Below are 20,029 nucleotides of genomic sequence, written 5' to 3'. Positions count from 1 at the left end.
TAACTCTCCAACCCACACAAGCTTTGGGATAATCCCATTTGCCTGCATTAAACCCATAACCCTCTACTCCTTTCCTGCACCAGTACCCATTCAAAGGTCAGATTCATTAAAGCTAGATGCAAAGTACCGTAAATTCTGGTGTATAAGCCAAGAATCTGGCCCTAAATTTTGGTCCTAAAATTAAGGGGTCGGCTTATACAGAGGGTGCCAACTTTGGAAAAACGAATACACAGAAGACAGGTTGTATTTATTGGTGAAGGCAGCAGGCAGGCAGCATCTATAGGAAGAAGTATATCAGAATGAGAATGGGACGTGGAATTAAAATATGTGGCCACTGGGAGATCTTGCTTTCTTTGACAGACAGAGCGTAGGTGTTCAGCGAAACGGTCTCCCAGCCTGCGTCGGGTCTCGCCAATATATAGAAGACTGCACCAGGAGCACCGGACGCAGTATATCACCTCAGATGACTCACAGGTGAAGTGTCACCTCACCTGGAAGGACTGTCTGGGGCCCTGAATGGTGGTGAGGGAGGAAGTGTAAGGGCATGTTTAGCACTTGTTCCGCTTACAAGGATAAGTGCCGGGAGGGAGATCAGTGGGATGGGGGGGACGAATGGACAAGGGAGTCGCGTAGGCAGCGATCACTGCGGAAAGCAGAGGGGCGGGGAGAGAAAGATGTACCTAGTAGTGGGATCCTGTTGGAGGTGGCAGAAGCCCATTCTGATATGTCTATCCACGGCCTCCTCTACTGTCAAGATGAAGCCACACTCAGGTTGGAGGAACAACACCTTATATTCCGTCTGAGTAGCCTCCAACCTGATGGCATGAACATTGACTTCTCTAACTTCCGTTAATGACCCACCTCCCCTTCATACCCCATCCGTTACTTATTTATTATATATATATATATATATAAAATAAAACTCATTTCCGCTGTACTGGTGCATGACAAATTGTACTATACAATGACAATAAAGATTTCATTATATATATATATACATACATACACACACACATATACATACATACATATATATACACACACACACACATATTTATTTCTCGCTCTCTCTCGCTCTCTCTCTCTCTCTCCTTTTTCTCCCTCTGTCCCTCTGACTATACCCCTTGCCCATCCTCTGGGCTTCCCCCCTCCCCCTTTCCTTCTCCCTGGGCCTCCCGTCCCATGATCCTCTCATATCCCTTTTGCCAATCACCTTTCCAGCTCTTAGCTCCATCCCTCCCCCTCCTGTCTTCTCCTATCATTTCAGATCTCCCCCTACCCCTTTCAAATCTCTTACTATCTCTTCTTTCAATTAATCCTGACGAAGGGTCCCGGCCTGAAACATCGACTGTACCTCTTCCTAGAGATGCTGCCTGGCCTGCTGCGTTCACCAGCATTTTTTATGTGTGTTGCTTGAAATTCCAGCATCTGCAGATTTCCTCGTGTTTGTGGTCGTATTTATATTGGCTGTTTTTGAGTCGAATACAAAAGAAAATACAAACATTTATGAAATCTACACAAAAGGTCTACAAAACACATTCTGTTTCTTAATTTACTTGTACACACTGTTGTCGTCAAACGTTCAGAGTTTGAAACTCTCATACTCTTCATTATCTGACTCTCCGAAAATCATGTCCCCCTTCTTCGGCAGTCACCATATCATGACTGCTATGTCCGTATTTTCAGCTTTCAATGCTGCTTTTGTCTCACCTGACAAGTGTGCTTTGAACATGTCCCAGACAAGTAGCGACTTTTCCTTCCTGAAACCTTCCGGACGTCGATGCCACACCTCTTTAACCCACTTCAAGCAACCCACTTCGTCCATCCAGCCGCATTCTTGAACGGAAACAACAACATCCGCGGGAATTCTTCTTTCTTTGGGAATGTTTTCCTCTTAAAAATCACCATCGGTGATAGCTTGGTCCCATCAGCCATACACGTTTACTCGATAGTAAAATGTTGCTTCTGGTGTCCAGTTGTTTTGACAAGGACTGTTTTCTCCCCCTTCTGATTGACAGTGCAGTTGCCAGCAAAATCAAAGAAAATTGGTGTCTCGTCCATGTTACCAATCAGGTAGAGCGGGTAAGAATGTGTCTTTCGATGTTTGATTACAAACGATTGGAAGGCCATAATCTTATTCTCAAGGTCGTCTGGCAACTTCTGAGCAATCTTTGTTTTTTGTCTCAACACAAGATCACGTCTATTCACAAATCGGGTGCACCAGCTTCGCGTAGCTTTGAAATTTCTGCTGACCTCGCCGTGTTTTTCATCCCATTTCAACACTTGAACTCGAATCATTTCTCTGGTAACAATGTATCCAGACGATCGCTGGCGATTCACCCACTCTAAAACGTCTTCTACCACTTCTGGCCACTGACATGTTTTCCTGCGGTTTGCACATTTCGTCTCTGGCATTTCCCTCAGCGAGTCCTCTGCCTTCTCCACTCTCGCACTTGTTTCTCATTTACACAAAACTTCTTAGCAGCTGCAGAATTATTCGTTCCTTTAGCAAAATCAACAACCTTCGGCTTGAAGCCAGCATCATATCGCATTCGTTTTAATCTTTTGTACATGGTGGTTGCAAACTCAATACTGTGTACACATACTGATCCCGCCACCCCGTGTTAGGTTTTAACGAGAATACGATGGGCACTAAATGGTTTCACGGGGGTTACATTTCAGAGGATCCATTGGGAACCTAATCCAAAACTTCCCTCCCTGATTTATTTATTAAGAATTCACTTATAACACTCTATAATATGTAGGCCTATTTTCTTAGCAGGTACTGGTTCAGAAAATTTCCAGGAACCAGATCCGTCAAAGCTGAGTACCGTCATGTGAGATCTTGTGATCTTTTCTGGTTAAATCAAAAACTTCTACAAAAGGAGTCGGCTTATACAAAGGTAACATGAAAAAGTCACTTTTTTAACCTTGAAAATGGGGGATTGGCTTATACACGTTCAATTCTTGGATGACTTCACTTTCGGTCCGTTCATTACTGCATTCATTTTCGATTGTTATCCTTTCCTCTTCCAATTGCATCAGCTCTTTTTTTGGATGCCAAAACGTCTTCAACATCATCTTCATCAACTTCCACAAGCCAAACTTACTTTGTCCTTGCTTCGATCACCACGATCGAAATGCGATCTAGTTTTACACTAAGTATAACACCCTTACGAGCTCTTTCAGGCTTTTCCGATACCTTAGAACTCATCTTGCTAACGGCTGCTCACAGGCACGTGTTTAAGCAATGCTGGCGAGAATGCCGTTCCAAATCCAGGGGAAAGCGGCTGCTCGGGGCGCGCGCTGCCTTTTTTTCACGCACTGACTTTTTTTGCGCGCTGCCTTTTTTCGTAACAGTGAAAACACCTTCTGTTAGCGAAAACAGGTAACTGATGTAGGTCTTTCGTAACAGTGAGGTTTCGTAAAGCGAACGTTCGAAAAGTGGGGACACCTGTACAGGTTTCTCCCACTATTCGAAGGTAGAGCGTTCCTATAAAACGGTTTGTAAACCGGAATATCGTAAAGTGATTAAGCAAATTACCGTTTATTAATATGGGAAAAATTTTTGAGCGTTCCCAGACCCAAAACATAACCTACAAAATCATGCAAAATAACACATAAAACCTAAAATAACAGTAACATATAGTAAAAGCAGGAATGATATGATAAATACACAGCCTATATAAAGTAGAAATACTTTTCTGCAGCACTGTCTAGCTCAGCGAAAATCTCTCGGAAGCGCTCTTGGCAGAAACACGGCGCAAGCACTCTCGGCAGAAACACTCTCTCCAGTAACCTCCAAGCTATGAAGCTGCTAAATCATACCAAATAACACATAAAAATACACAGCCTATATAAAGTAGAAATAATGTTTGTAGAGTGTAGTTTCACTTACCGGAATCGGAAGGACTCCAATAAATTGTAGTTTCGTCACAGTTAAACACTTGCTTATACGAATAACCACCTGATGCAATCAGCAGTCACCTCTGATCTGGGCCAACATTTATGTGCCAGGCGGCACCCAATTAATTAGCTTGTTTATTTCGGCTTTTTTCTTAAAGATGTGCTGGGTGCGTTCCGACTACCGCTGTACCCCTGCATGCTTCACTGCAATGTATCAGTCCGCTGCCTGGAGGTTGGGGACCACTGCTTAAACTATGAAGCTGCCCTCGCCTCAGAAACCGATCAAACCACCCATGACTCCCTTTAAATTCCATTTTCGCAACACTTGCATTACCATCATCCAGTGCTTTCTGTTTCAGCTTATTAAAAAGACTGACTGATTTCTCCTTAAGTATAAAAAAACTTAACAGAACACCACACTTTGTATACCCAGCAATTCACTCAAGCAATAGAACTTTCCATTTTATCCATTACTGGATGCCGACTAAAAGAGACCACTTTGCTACGAGCAGAACCAACAGTAACATCGGCAGCTTTCAAAATTCTTCCTCTCTGCGTATTAATAGTACGAATGGTGGACGCAGGCAAATTCAATGCACGGACAATGTCCTTACTTCATTCACCATGATCAAAATGCTTAACTCTGTCTAGTTTTACGCTAAGTGTAACATCCTCACAAGCTCTTTACGCTTTTTTGATACCTTAGAACTCATCTTGCTAACGGATGCACAAAGTTAATCGAGATAAAGCATGTGCTTAAGCAAAGCCGGCTAGAATGCAGTTCTGGAGGAGGAGCTTGGCTGGTCGGGCGCGCTGCGCTACCTTTTTTCAAAACAGTGAAAACACCTTCTGTTAGCGAAAACAGGTAACTAATGTAGGTCTTCTGTAACAGCGAGGTGTCGTAAAGCGAAAGTTTGGAAAACGGGGGCCACTTGTACTCACAGCCATGTCCTCCATTTTTGTATATTCTTTTGGCCCTAATTTTCCCACCACTATTCCTTATATTCCTATACAATGTTCCTGGATTCTTGATTGTGTATATTCCTACTTACTCGTCTAACTTTATTTCGCACTTTTCACCTGATCCTTCAAAATTCACCTTCACTCTCGCTTGAATTGTTAGCTTGCCATCTACCACACAGCTCCTCATTCTGTTCTACCTTGCACTCTCTCTGCTGAGCATTGTCTTCAATAACCCAGCCTTTCATGCCTCTTCTCCTTAATGACCACTTGTGGTTTGAACAGTTAACGTTGAACTCTCTGATTCTTTGCTCTAGTAAAGTTTCAATCTGGAAGCTCATTCCAGCATTATCCATTACATCCATTGCATGTTTTCCTGTCACTGCGTGGGCTTCCCCTGGGTGCGCAGGTTTCTCCCACGTCCCAAAAACCTGCAAGCTGGTATGTTAATTGGCCACTGTAAATTCTCCCCAGCGTGTAGGTGAGAATGAGAATCTTGGGGGGGGGGGGGGGGAGGGGGGGTTATTTGGAGATACAGCATGGAATAGGCCTTCCGGCCCTTGGAGCTGCACTGCCAAGCAACTCCCAACAAACCACAATTAACCACAGCCAAATGGCAGGCCAATATACAGTGACCAATTAACCATAGCCGAATGGCAGGACAATATACAGTGACCAATTAACCACAGCCGAATGGCAGGACAATACACAGTGACCAATTAACCACAGCCGAATGGCAGGACAATACACAGTGACCAATTAACCACAGCCGAATGGCAGGACAATACACAGTGACCAATTAACCACAGCCGAATGGCAGGGCAATACACAGTGACCAATTAACCACAGCCGAATGGCAGGACAATACACAGTGACCAATTAACCACAGCCGAATGGCAGGGCAATACACAGTGACCAATTAACCACAGCCGAATGGCAGGACAATACACAGTGACCAATTAACCACAGCCGAATGGCAGGACAATACACAGTGACCAATTAACCACAGCCGAATTGCAGGACAATATACAGTGACCAATTAACCACAGCCAAATGGCAGGACAATATACAGTGACCAATTAACCACAGCCGAATGGCAGGACAATACACAGTGACCAATTAACCTATGCTTTTGGACCATGGGAGGAAACCACAGCAGCCAGAAAAAAAAACACACATTCCATGCAGCTCTTATTCCTTACAGATGGCATCGGGATTGAACTCCAAACTCCAGCGCCTCATATTGATGGGAATATGAGAATAAAAACGAAACGATGGCTACTGTAGAATTAGTGTGAATGGAAGGCTGATGGTCAGCACAGACTGTGGGCTGGAGTTCTACATAACTCTCTGATGTAATTGTATTGAGAGCTGGCAAAAACTCTGTGGGATGAATAAGTTCCTTCTACTCTCAGAATTGTTATCTACAAAAAAAGTTTAATAGAAAGAAATATTGCATTCTAACCCTGGGACCTTGCCACAGTTCAACTGTAGGAACTTACATATACTCAAGAGACTTGTAACAGTTTTTGCAAAGAATAGATCCACTTAATAGCTTCCATCTGTAGCTCTGTTTGACCAGCCTATTTTATACAACTCTTCACCCTTTGACAGAAACTTAAAAGAGTGTAATCTGTCTCCAAAAGGATACTACAAATTAGAAACTCTAATATCAAACCTGCACCATCTGGAGCTCATGAACCAGATTTTCTTCACAACTTCTCTCTCTACATCCCAACAGTCTATATTCCTTCAAATGGTCCACTTGAATCTATGGAGAATGCCCCCAGCTGCTGTGCTAATGTGATGGACTGATACTGGGGCTTCGGGTCCAGTCCAGGCTGCTCTGTGCTGTGCTAATGTGATGGACTGATACTGGGGCTTCGGGTCCAGTCCAGGCTGCTCTGTGCTGTGCTAATGTGATGGACTGATACTGGGGCTTCAGGTCCAGTCCAGGCTGCTCTGTGCTGTGCTAATGTGATGGACTGATACTGGGGCTTCGGGTCCAGTCCAGGCTGCTCTGTGCTGTGCTAATGTGATGGACTGATACTGGGGCTTCGGGTCCAGTCCGGGCTGCTCGGGGTTCGGACCCAAGGACTCATTCTGGTTCGGAACGTTGTTGCTCGCTTTTATCATTTGCATGATTTGTGTTTTAGTTTCCCTTTCTCTGTGCATCAGGTGTTGGTCTTTTTTTTTAATTGGGTTCTTTCGGGTTTCTTGCTTCATGGCCGCCAGTAAGCAAACAAATCTCAAGGTTGTATAATTTATACTTTCTTTGATAATAAATAAATGTAGTTGTACCTTCTTGGAAAGTATAGACAATCAGACTATTTGAGGCCTGTCCATACCAATAAAATCCTTATGGAAGTCAGTACACAACAGTTAGGAGCTTAACCGTCTGGGTGAATTTGCTCCCTGGGCTAGAAATGTCAAGGCTCATCATCCGGTTGCTACTGCTATAGTCTGTGATACTTTGGAGACTCACTGCTGTGATTCCACAGGAACTTCTTCTCCTTGTCTTTGTCTTTCTTCTTGTTTTTGGGATCCACTGGCACAGGCTCCTCCTGTGGAGGGTACAACTCCCCATCTGTGGTGCACACCAGCATCTGGAATGGTGGAGGCAGAACACCAAAAATGCAACTGAACCTTTTGTTCCAAAATCCAGTCAGCCCTCCTCTCATCTCAGACCTCTCAACACACATCCTTCCTCCATGTCCCAAGGACCAACAAATGGAATCCACACAAGAGCCCTGAACACTACTCACTGCTGCCCTCTGCACTCACCACTCCATCAGGGAACGTTTTGCCCTTCAGTTACTGGGATTAGTTATTACTACCACTTCAAATCAATATTCAGCGTAAGATCCCCAGAAAAGATGAGAAGGCCACTCGGTCCCTCAAGCATTCCCCACCATTCAATACGATCATGGGGCATCAACACCGACTTCATCTCCTCTTCTGTGCCAGTTCCCCATAACCTCCCATTCCTCCCCATTCCTCAATCCTTCAAATATTTATCCATCTCCAATAATGATCCTGCCCCCACCACCCATGGGGGCAGAGAATTCCAGAGATTCACTATCCTTGAAGAAAAGAGATTTCCATGCACCTCTGCTTTAAGTGACAGGATTTATCATGTAACTACATTCTCTCATTCAAGCTGTAGATGGATAAGAAGCCCAGCTCACAGGCGTAGAGCTGAAAGCAGTTTTATCTTAGAGCCTTGGGCCAACACAATCTCAACATTTTGTCAAATTCAGAAAGCATGAAATAAACAGGAGGATCTGCATACCTGGCAGATATCTGCAGTCTTGTAGAAAGTCTTCTTATCGATGGTCTTCAGTGACTCAATGATACAGGGCAAATCAACCAGCCGGGAAGCCAAGGGCTGTTTGTCCACTCGCACGATGCCATGTCGACCGTCCGCTGTGGAAGAGGGCAGAGAAACCTCGTCAGCTGCTCATTTCATCGTGTGCCTTCCTCACCCAAAGGCAGTTGCCCTGTGAGGCATCCGTCCACAGAGAAACAATCTTAATAGCATGGTAATAACCGCGAGCAGAGGCAACTGAGACAATAAAATTTGCATTGCAAAGCTGTGATCAATATTAACGTTGGGCCCTAATGGAACAGGGTATGGTTTGCACATTGACACTGATGCTCAAATATAATCCTAAAGGGAAGTTGGATGAAGTTTGGAAAGGAATTTGAATAAGGATTGAAAAACACCATGTCATATCCTGGCACCGTCCTTCCCCAGAAGAAATTTAAAGTTTATGAGAAGTTGTTAGCCTTGGTTTTAACTCCATACAGCTCAAGCAGGACTAGTTTCACCCGTGGAAACAGAGTCAACATTGTAAACACAAGAAAGTCTGCTGATGCTGGAAATCCAAAGTGACACACACAAATGCTGGAGGAACTCAGCAAGCCAAGCAGCATTGAAATAGGGGAATAAACAGTCAACATTTTGGACCGAGACCCTTCTTCAGGATTGGAAATGATGGGGAAGACACTAGAATAAAAAGGTGGGAGGAGGGGAAGGAGGCTAGCTAGAAGGTGATAGGTGAAGCCAGGTGGGAGGGAAAGGTAAAGGGCTGAAGAAGAATGAATCTGTTAGCAGAGAAGAGAGGACCATAGGAGAAAGGGGAGGAGGAACAGACAGAGGGGAAAGTAATGAGCAGGTGAAAAGGTAAAAGGCCAGACTGGGGAACAGAAGAAAAGGGGAAGGGGAGGGAAAAGAATGTTTACCAGAAGGAGAATTTGATATTCATGCATTTAGGTTTCTGGCTACCCAGAGTGAATATAAGGTGTTGCTCCTCCACCCTGAGGGTGTCCTCATTATGGCACATGAGGAGGCCATGACCACACGTCAGAACAGGAATGGGAATCGGAATTAAAATATTCCGCCACCGGGAAGTTCTGCTTTTGGCAGATGGAAAGGTGGTGCTTGATGAAGCAGTCCCCCAAGTTATGACAGGTCTCATCAATGTAGAGGAGGCTGCACTGGGAGCACTGGACACAAGAGACAACACCAGCAGATTCACAGGTGAAGTGCTGCCTCAGCTGAAAGAACTGTTCGGGGCCCTGAGTGGAGGTGAGGGAGAAGGTGAATGGGTAGGTGTGGCACTTGGAGGGATAAGCGCCGGGAGGGACAAATGGACAAGGGAATCACAGACGGAGCAATCTTTGCGCGACATGGACAGGGAGGGATAAATCTATGTTTAGTGGTAGGATTCCTTTGGAGATGGCGGGAGTTGCGGAGAATGGTGTGTTGGATGGGGAGGTTCATGTGTGGTAAGTAAGGATGAGAGGAACTCTATCACTGTTAAGGCAGTGGGAAGATGGGGTGAGTGCGGAGCTCAAATGAGGCTCATTTACATGAGATGTGAGGTGTCAGGCATCCCTAAAAGGATGGTGTCCTGCCTTTCTCATACTATTTTCACAAGTGTGTGTAGGATTTACATATCTGACAACCACACACACTGTGGGCTGCGGGAACCTTTAAGGTTTCAGCACGCTGAGCCACTGATTTAAATTTGTTGAAGCACTGAATACAATTATGATATACACCAAGAATCTTACCAGGGTGTGGGGGAGTTCCTGGAAACAGTCTCTATAGCCTGGCAACAATCTTGGTGGGAAGTCTAGTTACTCATCTATGAGATTTGTGTCAATCACGAGACCAGTGGCAAACGTCGTGAAGATGACTCCTTCACACTGCGAGTGAGTAGAATAGCTAACCCTCATTATAGAGGTTTTAATATAATGATAAATAATACCTTTAATGTCGAGGTTATTGAAAGCTGAGTCACCATCCAGGGCTTACACATTAGGGACATAAACTAGAAAAGAAAGGTGGATCATTACCTAACCGAGAGGTAAAGTTCAGAGGGACCTCGGTGTCAGTGTGTATGACTGCAAAGGTTACCGGGTCGATCCAACACATAGTGAAGGTAGCAGACTGCATTCTGGCCTTTATTGCAAAGGGGTTGGAGTTTAAGAATAGGGAGGTTTTGTTGGTGAGGCATAGCTTTGATCTCCTTACCTATACAACAGACCACTAGCATTAAAATCCAAAGATTTACCAGACTAATTCATGGGGTGAAAGAGTGGTCCTATTGAGAGGCTGAACAGTTTGGGTCTGCATTCCTTGCAGTTTAGAAGAATCATTCAAACATCAAAGCTCCCATGGGGGCCAGACAGGGTAAATGTTGGGAAGTTTTCATTAGTGAGAGTGATGAACAAGAGACATAATTACAGGATAAGGGTCAGACGTTCAAAATTGATGTACACAGAAATCTCTGAGGATACTGAACCTCGAGAATTTTCTGCACCCAAGGCTGGGGGAGATTGATTGCCAGGTATATTTAAGGTGGAGATAGAGAAGTATTTGAAAGATAGAGAAACTGAGTGCTATGGGGAACCGGTACAGAAGAGGAATTGAGGCCAGCAGAGAACAGCTATGATCATGCTCAATGATGGGCAGTCTTGAGGGGCTGAATGGCCTCCTCTTGCTCCCATTTCCTTGCGCATTGTCTCTTTCCAACACAAAACTGACATCAGAGGGACAGCTACAACATTGGTTGATGCCAAAGCAGAGAGAAATAAAGACTATTTTTCCCAGATCATTAGACATGGCCTTGTACAGGTCTGATGAGATTCAGTATACAGTAACTCAAACTCCTTTAAGCGCAGATGCTGGGTCAAAGTACTCACGGTGTAGTTCAATGGTAAGTCGATCCCGCAGGTTCACATTCCCAGACTGCACTGCTCTCCGTACAGTGGCTGCAAATTCCTGTGGAGAAATAAGACCACCCCAAATTTTACCAGGCAGTCCTCCAACCCTTCAGCCCCTTCTAAAATTACCCATCTCACTTGGACTGCAACAAAAATCACATTACATGGAAGGCAACTCTCTCCCTTCTACAAACATTAGTTTGAAGGCTAGGCACTCAAATGTAGGAAGCACAACAGGGACAGGATGCAAACAGCAAATGGCTTGATGAGGAACGCTAAGAACACTAAGAAACTCTGATGAACAGACCGAACTTGGAGTCTGTCCATAGTTCCCTGAAGGTAGCAACGCAGGTTGATAGGGTTATCAAGTCAAAGTCATACAGCATGGAAACAGCTTCTTCAGCCCATTTGGTTCATGTCAACCAATATCCCTCATCCAATCTGGGCCTATTTGCCCATAACCTTCCTAACCTTTCTAATCCACGTACCTGGCCACCTTTTAAAAGTTGTTATCGTATCTGCCTCAAACTCTTCCTCTGGTAGCTCATTCTACACAGATACCACACTTTGTGTAAAAAAAAATGTTGCCCATTAAGTTCCTATTTAAATCTTTGCCCTCTCACCTTAAACTAGTTCTCTCTCGGGTTGATAGGGTGAAGAAGATGTATGATATAATTGCTTTCCTCGGTCTCGACATAAGATATAAAAGATGGGACATCATTCTACAACATACAAAAACTGGTCAGGCCCCACTTGTGCAATCCTGCTATATACTATGAGGCACTTAGGAAGGGTGTGATTGTGCTGGAGAGAGTGCAGAGGAGATTTAGTAGGATGTTGCCTGGATTGAAGGACAAAGGAAACTGGGCATTAAAGGAGATCTGACAGAAGTACACAAGATTACAAGACAGTCAGTTGTTTGACTCCCATGGAAGAGATATCAAAAACAGAAGGGCATTGGTTTCAAGTGAGGGAATCTGAGGAGTAAGTTTTTCCTCACACACAGAGTAATTGATATCTAGAATGTGCTGCTAGGAGATGATATAAGTCAAATATGTGTAAGAGGCATTTAGACAGACACTTAAATAGACAGTGCACAGAAAGACACATGGGATTGCGTGGGCAAATGGGATTAATGTAGTCAGGGCAAAGGTCGATGTGGACAAGCTGCTGAAGGTCCGGCTGAAGGGTCTCGGCCTAAAATGTTGACTATACTTTTTTCCATGGATGCTGCCTGGCCTGCTGAGTTCCTCCAGCATTTTGTGGGTGTTGCTCGGATTTCTGGCCCCTGCAGATTTTCTCTCGTTAGTGATGTAGATGTGGCGGTCCGGAGGTCCTGCTTCCGTGCTGTACAATCCCATGACTATAAAGAACAGTTTTGTATTTGGAAGCATGGTGTAGTAGCAATTCCAAGGGTCTGTACCGGGGACTCAGTTTTACAATCTATTTACAGTATAACTAAAATAGAAAGGAAGGGAAACATCTTCGTCTTACTGATGGCCCACAGGATACTTACGCTGGGAGAGTTCAGGAACGGTAATGCCATTGAACATCAACGATAGGTAGTTAATCCCTCTCACTGGAGCTGATCATTGCTCAGTACATATGCAACATGAAAATTATATGCCTTTTACCAGTCAATGCCTGAACATCGCCTAGGTCTTGCAACACTGTGTGTCTGACAGAGTGATCAGCAACACTGGGGCTCCACAGGGTACTGTCTTGTCTCCCTTTCTCTTCACCATTTACACCTCGGACTTCAACTACTGCACAGAATCTTGTCATCTTCAGAAGTTTTCTGATGACTCTGCCATAGTTGGATGCATCAGCAAGGGAGATGAGGCTGAGTACAGGGCTACGGTAGGAAACTTTGTCACATGGTGTGAGCAGAATTATCTGCAACTTAATGTGAAAAAGACTAAGGAGCTGGTGGTAGACCTGAGGACAGCCAAGGTACCGGTGACCCCTGTTTCCATCCAGGGGGTCAGTGTGGACATGGTGGAGGATTACAAGTACCTGGGGATATGAATTGACAATAAACTGGACTGGTCAAAGAACGCTGAGGCTGTCTACAAGAAGGGTCAGAGCTGTCTCTATTTCCTGAGGAGACTGAGGTCCTTTAACATCTGTCGGACGATGCTGAGGATGTTCTACGAGTCTGTGGTGGCCAGTGTTATCATGTTTGCTGTTGTGTGCTGGGGCAGCAGGCTGAGGGTAGCAGACACCAACAGAATCAACAAATTCATTTGTAAGGCCAGTGATGTTATGGGGATGGAACTGGACTCTCTGACGGTGGTGTCTGAAAAGAGGATGCTGTCTAAGTTGCATGCCATCTAGGACAATGTCTCCCATCCACTACATAATGTACTGGGTGGGCACAGGAGTACATTCAGCCAGAGACTCATTCCTCCGAGATGCAGCACAGAGCGTCATAGGAAGTCATTCCTGCCTGTGGCCATCAAACTTTACAACTCCTCCCTTGGAGGGTCAGACACCCTGAGCCAATAGGCTGGTCCTGGACTTATTTCATAATTAACTGGCATAATTTACATATTACTACTTAACTATTTGTAGTTTTATTACTATTTACGGTGCAACTGTAATGAAAACAAATTTCCTCTGGGATCAGTAAAGTATGACTATGACTATACAAGCATAGGCTACTTCGCTTGCAGAGTTGCGAGTGATATAGTCAGCAGGTACAGAAGCCTGAGGACCAACGTTCAACATTTTTGGCACAGCTTTTTTCGCTCTGCCATCAGATTTCTGAACGGTCCATGAACACTGCCTCGTTACTCATCGTTTGCACTTTTTATTTCAGTTTGTAACAAAATTTTTTAATGGCTTTCACTGTAACTGTTGCTGCAAAGCAAATTTCATGACCTATGTCAGAGATAATGGAGCTGATTCTGATTGGGAAGGAAGCAGCTGGAAATGACTGGGCCTATGACACTGCCCTGAGATCCTAGGGCTGGGATGTCAACTATCTTTGTTTGCATAAAACATAATGCCAGTCACTGGAGTGATTTCCCTTTAATGCCCAAAGGCTTCACTTTTACCAGGGCTCACTGACATCACACTTGGTCAAATACTGCCTTGGTATTGAGGCCTGGAGTGAAGACAACTCAGATCCCGAACAGAACATCAGTGAGCAGTTCCCGTGTGCAAGTGTTGAGGCTGCTGCTACCTTCCATCATTTTCCTGATGATTGGCAGCAGATTGACTGGGCCAGTTACATTGATTTATCCTGCTCCCTGTAAACGGGATACACCTGGCCGACCTTCCGCACGGCCGGGTAGACGCCAGCGCCGTAACTTCCCGCACGGCCGGGTAGACGCCGGCGCTGTAACGTCCCGCACGGCCGGGTGGACGCCGGCGCTGTAACGTCCTGCACGGCCGGGCGGACGCCAGCGCCGTGGCTTCCCGCACGGCCGGGTGGACGCCAGCGCCGTGGCTTCCCGCACGGCCGGGCGGACGCCAGCGCCGTGGCTTCCCGCACGGCCGGGCGGACGCCAGCGCCGTGGCTTCCCGCACGGCCGGGCGGACGCCAGCGCCGTGGCTTCCCGCACGGCCGGGCGGACGCCAGCGCCGTGGCTTCCCGCACGGCCGGGCGAACGCCAGCGCCGTGGCTTCCCGCACGGCCGGGTAGACGCCAGCGCCGTGGCTTCCCGCACGGCCGGGTAGACGCCGGCGCTGTAACGTCCCGCACGGCCGGGTGGACGCCGGCGCTGTAACGTCCCGCACGGCCGGGTAGACGCCAGTGCTGTAGCTTCCCGCACGGCCGGGCAGACGCCAGCGCTGTAACTTCCCGCACGGCCGGGTAGACGCCAGCGCCGTGGCTTCCCGCACGGCCGGGTAGACGCCAGCGCTGTGGCTTCCCGCACGGCCGGGTAGACGCCAGCGCTGTAGCTTCCCGCACGGCCGGGTAGACGCCAGCGCTGTAACGTCCCGCACGGCCGGGTGGACGCCGGCGCTGTAACGTCCTGCACGGCCGGGTAGACGCCAGCGCTGTAGCTTCCCGCACGGCCGGGCAGACGCCAGCGCTGTAACTTCCCGCACGGCCGGGTGGTCGCCGGCGCTGTCACTTCCCGCACGGCCGGGCAGACGCCAGTGTTGTAACTTTGCTGAAAGCAGGATGAGCTCAGGAGTGCAGGACTTCAACACTTCAGTCTGGATGTTGTCTGGTCCCAGAGCCTCTGCTGCATCCAGTGCTTTCAACCATTTCCCGATGTAGAGACTGAATCACTGAAGACTGACCTGTGACAGAGAGTCGGATGGATCATCCGAACATAAGTGCAAATGCTTCAGCCTTTAGGACTTACACAATGGTCCCTGACATCATTGAGGATGGAGAAGTACGAGGTGCCTCCTCTTCTCCCCTTTAACGGTTTGACTGTCCACTACAGTTCATGGTTGTATGTGGCAGGACTCAGAACCTCGATCTGATTTGTTAGGTGAGTCCCCAGCATTTGCTGTTAAGAATACATGGAATCCTACACCGCAGCTTCACCAAACTGGCCTGATCCTTTTCCCTGCAGGACCATACCTCTCACTGAGATAGGGTGTAGAGTGGCAGAGGGAAGAATATGCCAACACCAGTTACAGAGACTAATGGATGCTGACCTCTGCCTGTAGGCTGGTACACAAAGGGGGTGGAGAGTATTTTGGTGATAGAAACTTCAGATTAGACCATCTTCAGTGCTGGGCACCACCCGTCAGGATGATTATATTGTTGGAAAACAATTCACATCCTTTCACCAGGACAGCTTTCATTTCAAAGGATTAAACTTTGACAACAGGTTACAAAACATTATTTAAAATCAATTTCCACCTGAAGCCGGAAGCTGACGCTCTGACACACTCACCGGTGGCAGCCTCAGGATGTACTGACTCTCCAGCTCATACGGAGCATCTTCCTTGCTCTTTGAGCCCTGCTTCTGACCTTTAGCTGAAATATAAATCACAAATAGAGCGGGTCAGATTCATCCAGTTCTTAACATCAGGGAACAAAAGGGAAATCACAAACAAGGCTGAGAGCAGGAGGAGAGAGAAAGAGTTTGTGAGCGTGCGGGTGTGGGTACACGTGCACATGATGTCACAATATACTATCCAGACTCATCATTGAGCTTCAAGACCCATTCCCCTGCAAATGGATACTCAATTCCCTACTTGTGCATATGACAGTAAACTTTACTTTTAACCATTTTGAAAATTTGTTTAGACTTTTTATTGAAGACAACTGCATTGATAAACACACTTCTGCAATCTATTGCCATCCCAAAGAACATCAAAGTTCAATCCTGAAGTACTTCTGAAAGTCAGCCACTGGTTCACATTTGATTGGTCCGAGTCAGCATGGACTTATGAAGGGGAAATTGTGCTTGACTAATCTTCTGGAATTTTTTGAGGATGTAACTATGAAAATGGACAAGGGAGAGCCAATGGATGTGGTGTACCTGGACTTTCAGAAAGCCTTTGATAAAGTCCCACATAGGAGATTTGTGGGCAAAATTAGGGCACATGGTATTGGGGGCAGAGTACTGACATGGATTGAAAATTGGCTGGCTGACAGAAAACAAAGAGTAGCGATTAACGGGTCCCTTTCGGAATGGCAGGCAGTGACCAGTGGGGTACCGCAGCGTTCAGTGCTGGGACCGCAGCTGTTTACAATATATATTAATGATTTAGATCAGGGAATTAAAAGTAACATTAGCAAATTTGCCGATGACACAAAGCTGGATGGCAGTGTGAAATGTGAGGAGGATGTTATAAGAATGCAGGGTGACTTGGACAGGCTAGGTGAGTGGGCAGGTGCATGGCAGATGCAGTTTAATGTGGATAAATGTGAGGTTATCCACTTTGGTGGTAAGAACAGGAAGGCAGATTATTATCTAAATGGAGTCAAGTTAGGAAAAGGGGAAGCCCAACGAGATCTAGGTGTTCTTGTACATCAGTCACTGAAAGCAAGCATGCAAGTACAGCAGGCAGTGAAGAAAGCTAATGGCATGCTGGCCTTCATAACAAGGGGAATTGAGTATAAGAGCAAAGAGGTCCTTCTGCAGCTGTACAGGGCCCTGGTGAGACCACCTGGAGTACTGTGTGCAGTTGTGGTCTCCAAATTTGAGGAAGAACATTCTTGCTATTGAGGGAGTGCAGCGTAGGTTCACAAGGTTAATTCCCGGGATGGCGGGACTGTCATATGTTGAAAGATTGGAGCGACTGGGCTTGTATACTCTGGAATTTAGAAGACTGAGAGGGGATCTTATTGAAACATATAAGATTATTAAGTGATTGGACACGCTGGAGGCAGGAAGCATGTTCCCGCTGATGGATGAGTCCAGAACCAGAGGCCACAGTTTAAGAATAAGGGGTAGGCCATTTAGAACGGAGTTGAGGAAAAACTTTTTCACCCAGAGAGTGGTGGATATATGGAATGCTCTGCCCCAGAAGGCTGTGGAGGCCAAGTCTCTGGATGCTTTCAAGAAAGAGATGGATAGAGCTGTTACAGATAGTGGAATCAAAGATTATGGGGATAAGGCAGGAACGGGGTACTGATTGTGGATGATCAGCCATGATCACAGTGAATGGCGGTGCTGGCTCGAAGGGCCGAATGGCCTACTCCTGCACCTATTGTCTATTGCCCATTGTCTAATCCAGTTATTGATTGTGCATAGCAAGATCCCATAAATAGCAATAAGGTAAATGGTCAGGTGATCTCTAATTGTGTTTATTGACCCAAATATTGACAGAAAAAACAGGAAAACTTCCCTGTTCCCACTGCAGCAATACAGAGAACTTGCGCTGGAACCCACTGAGATGAGTGGAGAAGACACCACCAACATGGCTTTCAAAGGTCAGGCTATTCTAGTCGCTTAAGAAGGCAAGACCAGAAGGAATAGAAGCAGTAGCCTATCAGTCTAACACTCCAACCTGCTTGGTCATTTAACAACATCACAGCCTTCTAGTCTTCAACACACACCACTCTCCCAGTACCACCTGACTGTTCACAATACACTTTAAAGGTGTGTCAATTGCTACCTCGAATATACTAAATGTCTCCCCCCTCGACAATCCTCCATGTCAAGAATTCCATCGACTCACCTCTGAGAGAAGACATTTGGCATCACCTCCACTTCACTATCGCAGGGAAATATGAAACCACAGCCAGGGTACTAAGAACATATTTAAGGAAGGATGAGCTGCGATTTTATGATGTGCAGCAGCTGAATTGTGGAATTGAAGGCAGCTCAGGTCTATACAAGCAGCCTTCAATGCAAGCACATGTCAACAAATACACTCAAAAACTTCTATAGTTGTACTGTGGAGAGCATTCTGACAGGCTGCATCACTGTCTGGTATGGAGGGGCTACTGCACAGGACCGAAAGAAGCTGCAGAAAGTTGTAAATCTAGTCAGCTCCATTTTGGGTACTAGCCTACACAGTACCCAGGACAAAGTGAACAGTGGCTCAGAAAGGCAGCACCCATTATTAAGGACCTCTTGCACCCATGACGTTACCTTTTCTCACTGTTACCATCTGCTGCTGTGTGTGACTGTGTAGGTTTCCCCCCACATCCTAAAGACGCGCAGGCCGGTTGGGTAATTGTTTGCTGTAAGTAAGTAAGACCATAAGACAAAGGAGCAGAAGTCAGCCATTCGGCGCATCGAGTCTCTTCCACCATTTTATCATGAGCTGATCCATTCTCCCATTTAGTTCCACTCCCCCGCCTTCTCACCATAACCTTTGATGCCCTGGCTACTCAGATACCCATCAATCTCTGCCTTAAATACACCCAATGACTTGGCCTCCACTGCTGCCCGTGGCAACAAATTCCATAGATTCACCACCCTCTGGTTAAACTAATTTCTTCGCATTTCTGTTCTGAATGGGCACCCTTCAATCCTTAAGTCACGCCCTCTCGTACTAGACTCCTCCTTCATGGGAAACAACTTTGCCACATCCACTCTGTCCATGCCTTTCAACATTTGAAATGTTTCTATGAGGTCTCCCCTCATTCTTCTAAACTCCAAGGAATACAGTCCAAGAGCGGACAAACGTTCCTCATATGTTAACCATCTCATTCTCAGAATCATTCTAGTGAATCTTCTCTGTACCCTCTCCAAAGTCAGCACATCCTTTCTTAAATAAGGAGACCAAAACTGCCCACAGTACTCCAAGTGAGGTCTCACCAGTGCCTTATAGAGCCACAACATCACATCCCTGCTCCTATACTCTATTCCTCTAGAAATGAATGCCAACATTGCATTCGCCTTCTTCACCACCGACTCAACCTGGGGGTTAACCTTAAGGGTATCCTGTATGAGGACTCCAAAGGCCCGTTGCATCTCAGAACTTTGAATTCTCTCCCCATTTAAATAATAGTCTGCCCATTTATTTCTTCTGCCAAAGTGCATAACCATACACTTTCCAACATTGTATTTCATTTGCCACTTCTTTACCCATTCTTCCAATCTATCCAAGTCTCTCTGCAGACTCTCTGTTTCCTCAGCACTACCGGCCCCTCCACCTATCTTTGTATCGTCAGCAAACTTAGCCACAAAGCCATCTATTCCATAATCCAAATTGTTGATGTACAATGTAAAAAGAAACGGCCTCAACACGGACCCCTGTGGAACACCACTGGTAACCGGCAGATTAATTAGAGTACAGATTAATGACAAAAGAATCAAATGAGAGATGATGGGTGTGAGAGAATAAACACACGGGACTGAGAGTTAACTGGCGTAGACCCAAAGCGCCGAGAGGCCTCCTGGGCGCTTCTGAGCTCTCAGAATCCGGGGAGGACTAATGGGATGGGCGAAGGGACCGGTATTTCCATAACGTGCGAAGGACTGATTCCCGTGTTGTACTCCAGTACCGAAGACTACAGGAGATGTCTAACTGCTCCAGAGGTGGGAACAACGCCCTC

General features: G+C 46.1%; 1 protein-coding gene across 1 annotated transcript in view; it reads right to left on the bottom strand.

The window, feature by feature from the left end:
• The window catches only part of taf7 (TAF7 RNA polymerase II, TATA box binding protein (TBP)-associated factor), a 35,156-nt gene that overhangs the window by 14,811 nt on the left and 316 nt on the right, over positions 1 to 20,029 (bottom strand). Inside the window, exons 2-5 of the mRNA XM_072270459.1 lie at positions 15,966 to 16,048; positions 11,080 to 11,158; positions 8,159 to 8,292; positions 7,352 to 7,472 (exon numbers count right to left, since the gene is read on the bottom strand). Coding sequence (XP_072126560.1) covers positions 7,352 to 7,472; positions 8,159 to 8,292; positions 11,080 to 11,158; positions 15,966 to 16,048 — 417 coding nt within the window. The remainder of the gene's footprint in view (positions 1 to 7,351; positions 7,473 to 8,158; positions 8,293 to 11,079; positions 11,159 to 15,965; positions 16,049 to 20,029) is intronic.

The sequence above is a fragment of the Mobula birostris genome, chromosome 10 (assembly GCF_030028105.1).
Source record: "Mobula birostris isolate sMobBir1 chromosome 10, sMobBir1.hap1, whole genome shotgun sequence".
Classification (NCBI taxonomy): domain Eukaryota; kingdom Metazoa; phylum Chordata; class Chondrichthyes; order Myliobatiformes; family Myliobatidae; genus Mobula; species Mobula birostris.
This window is presented reverse-complemented; position numbering and strand designations above follow the sequence as displayed.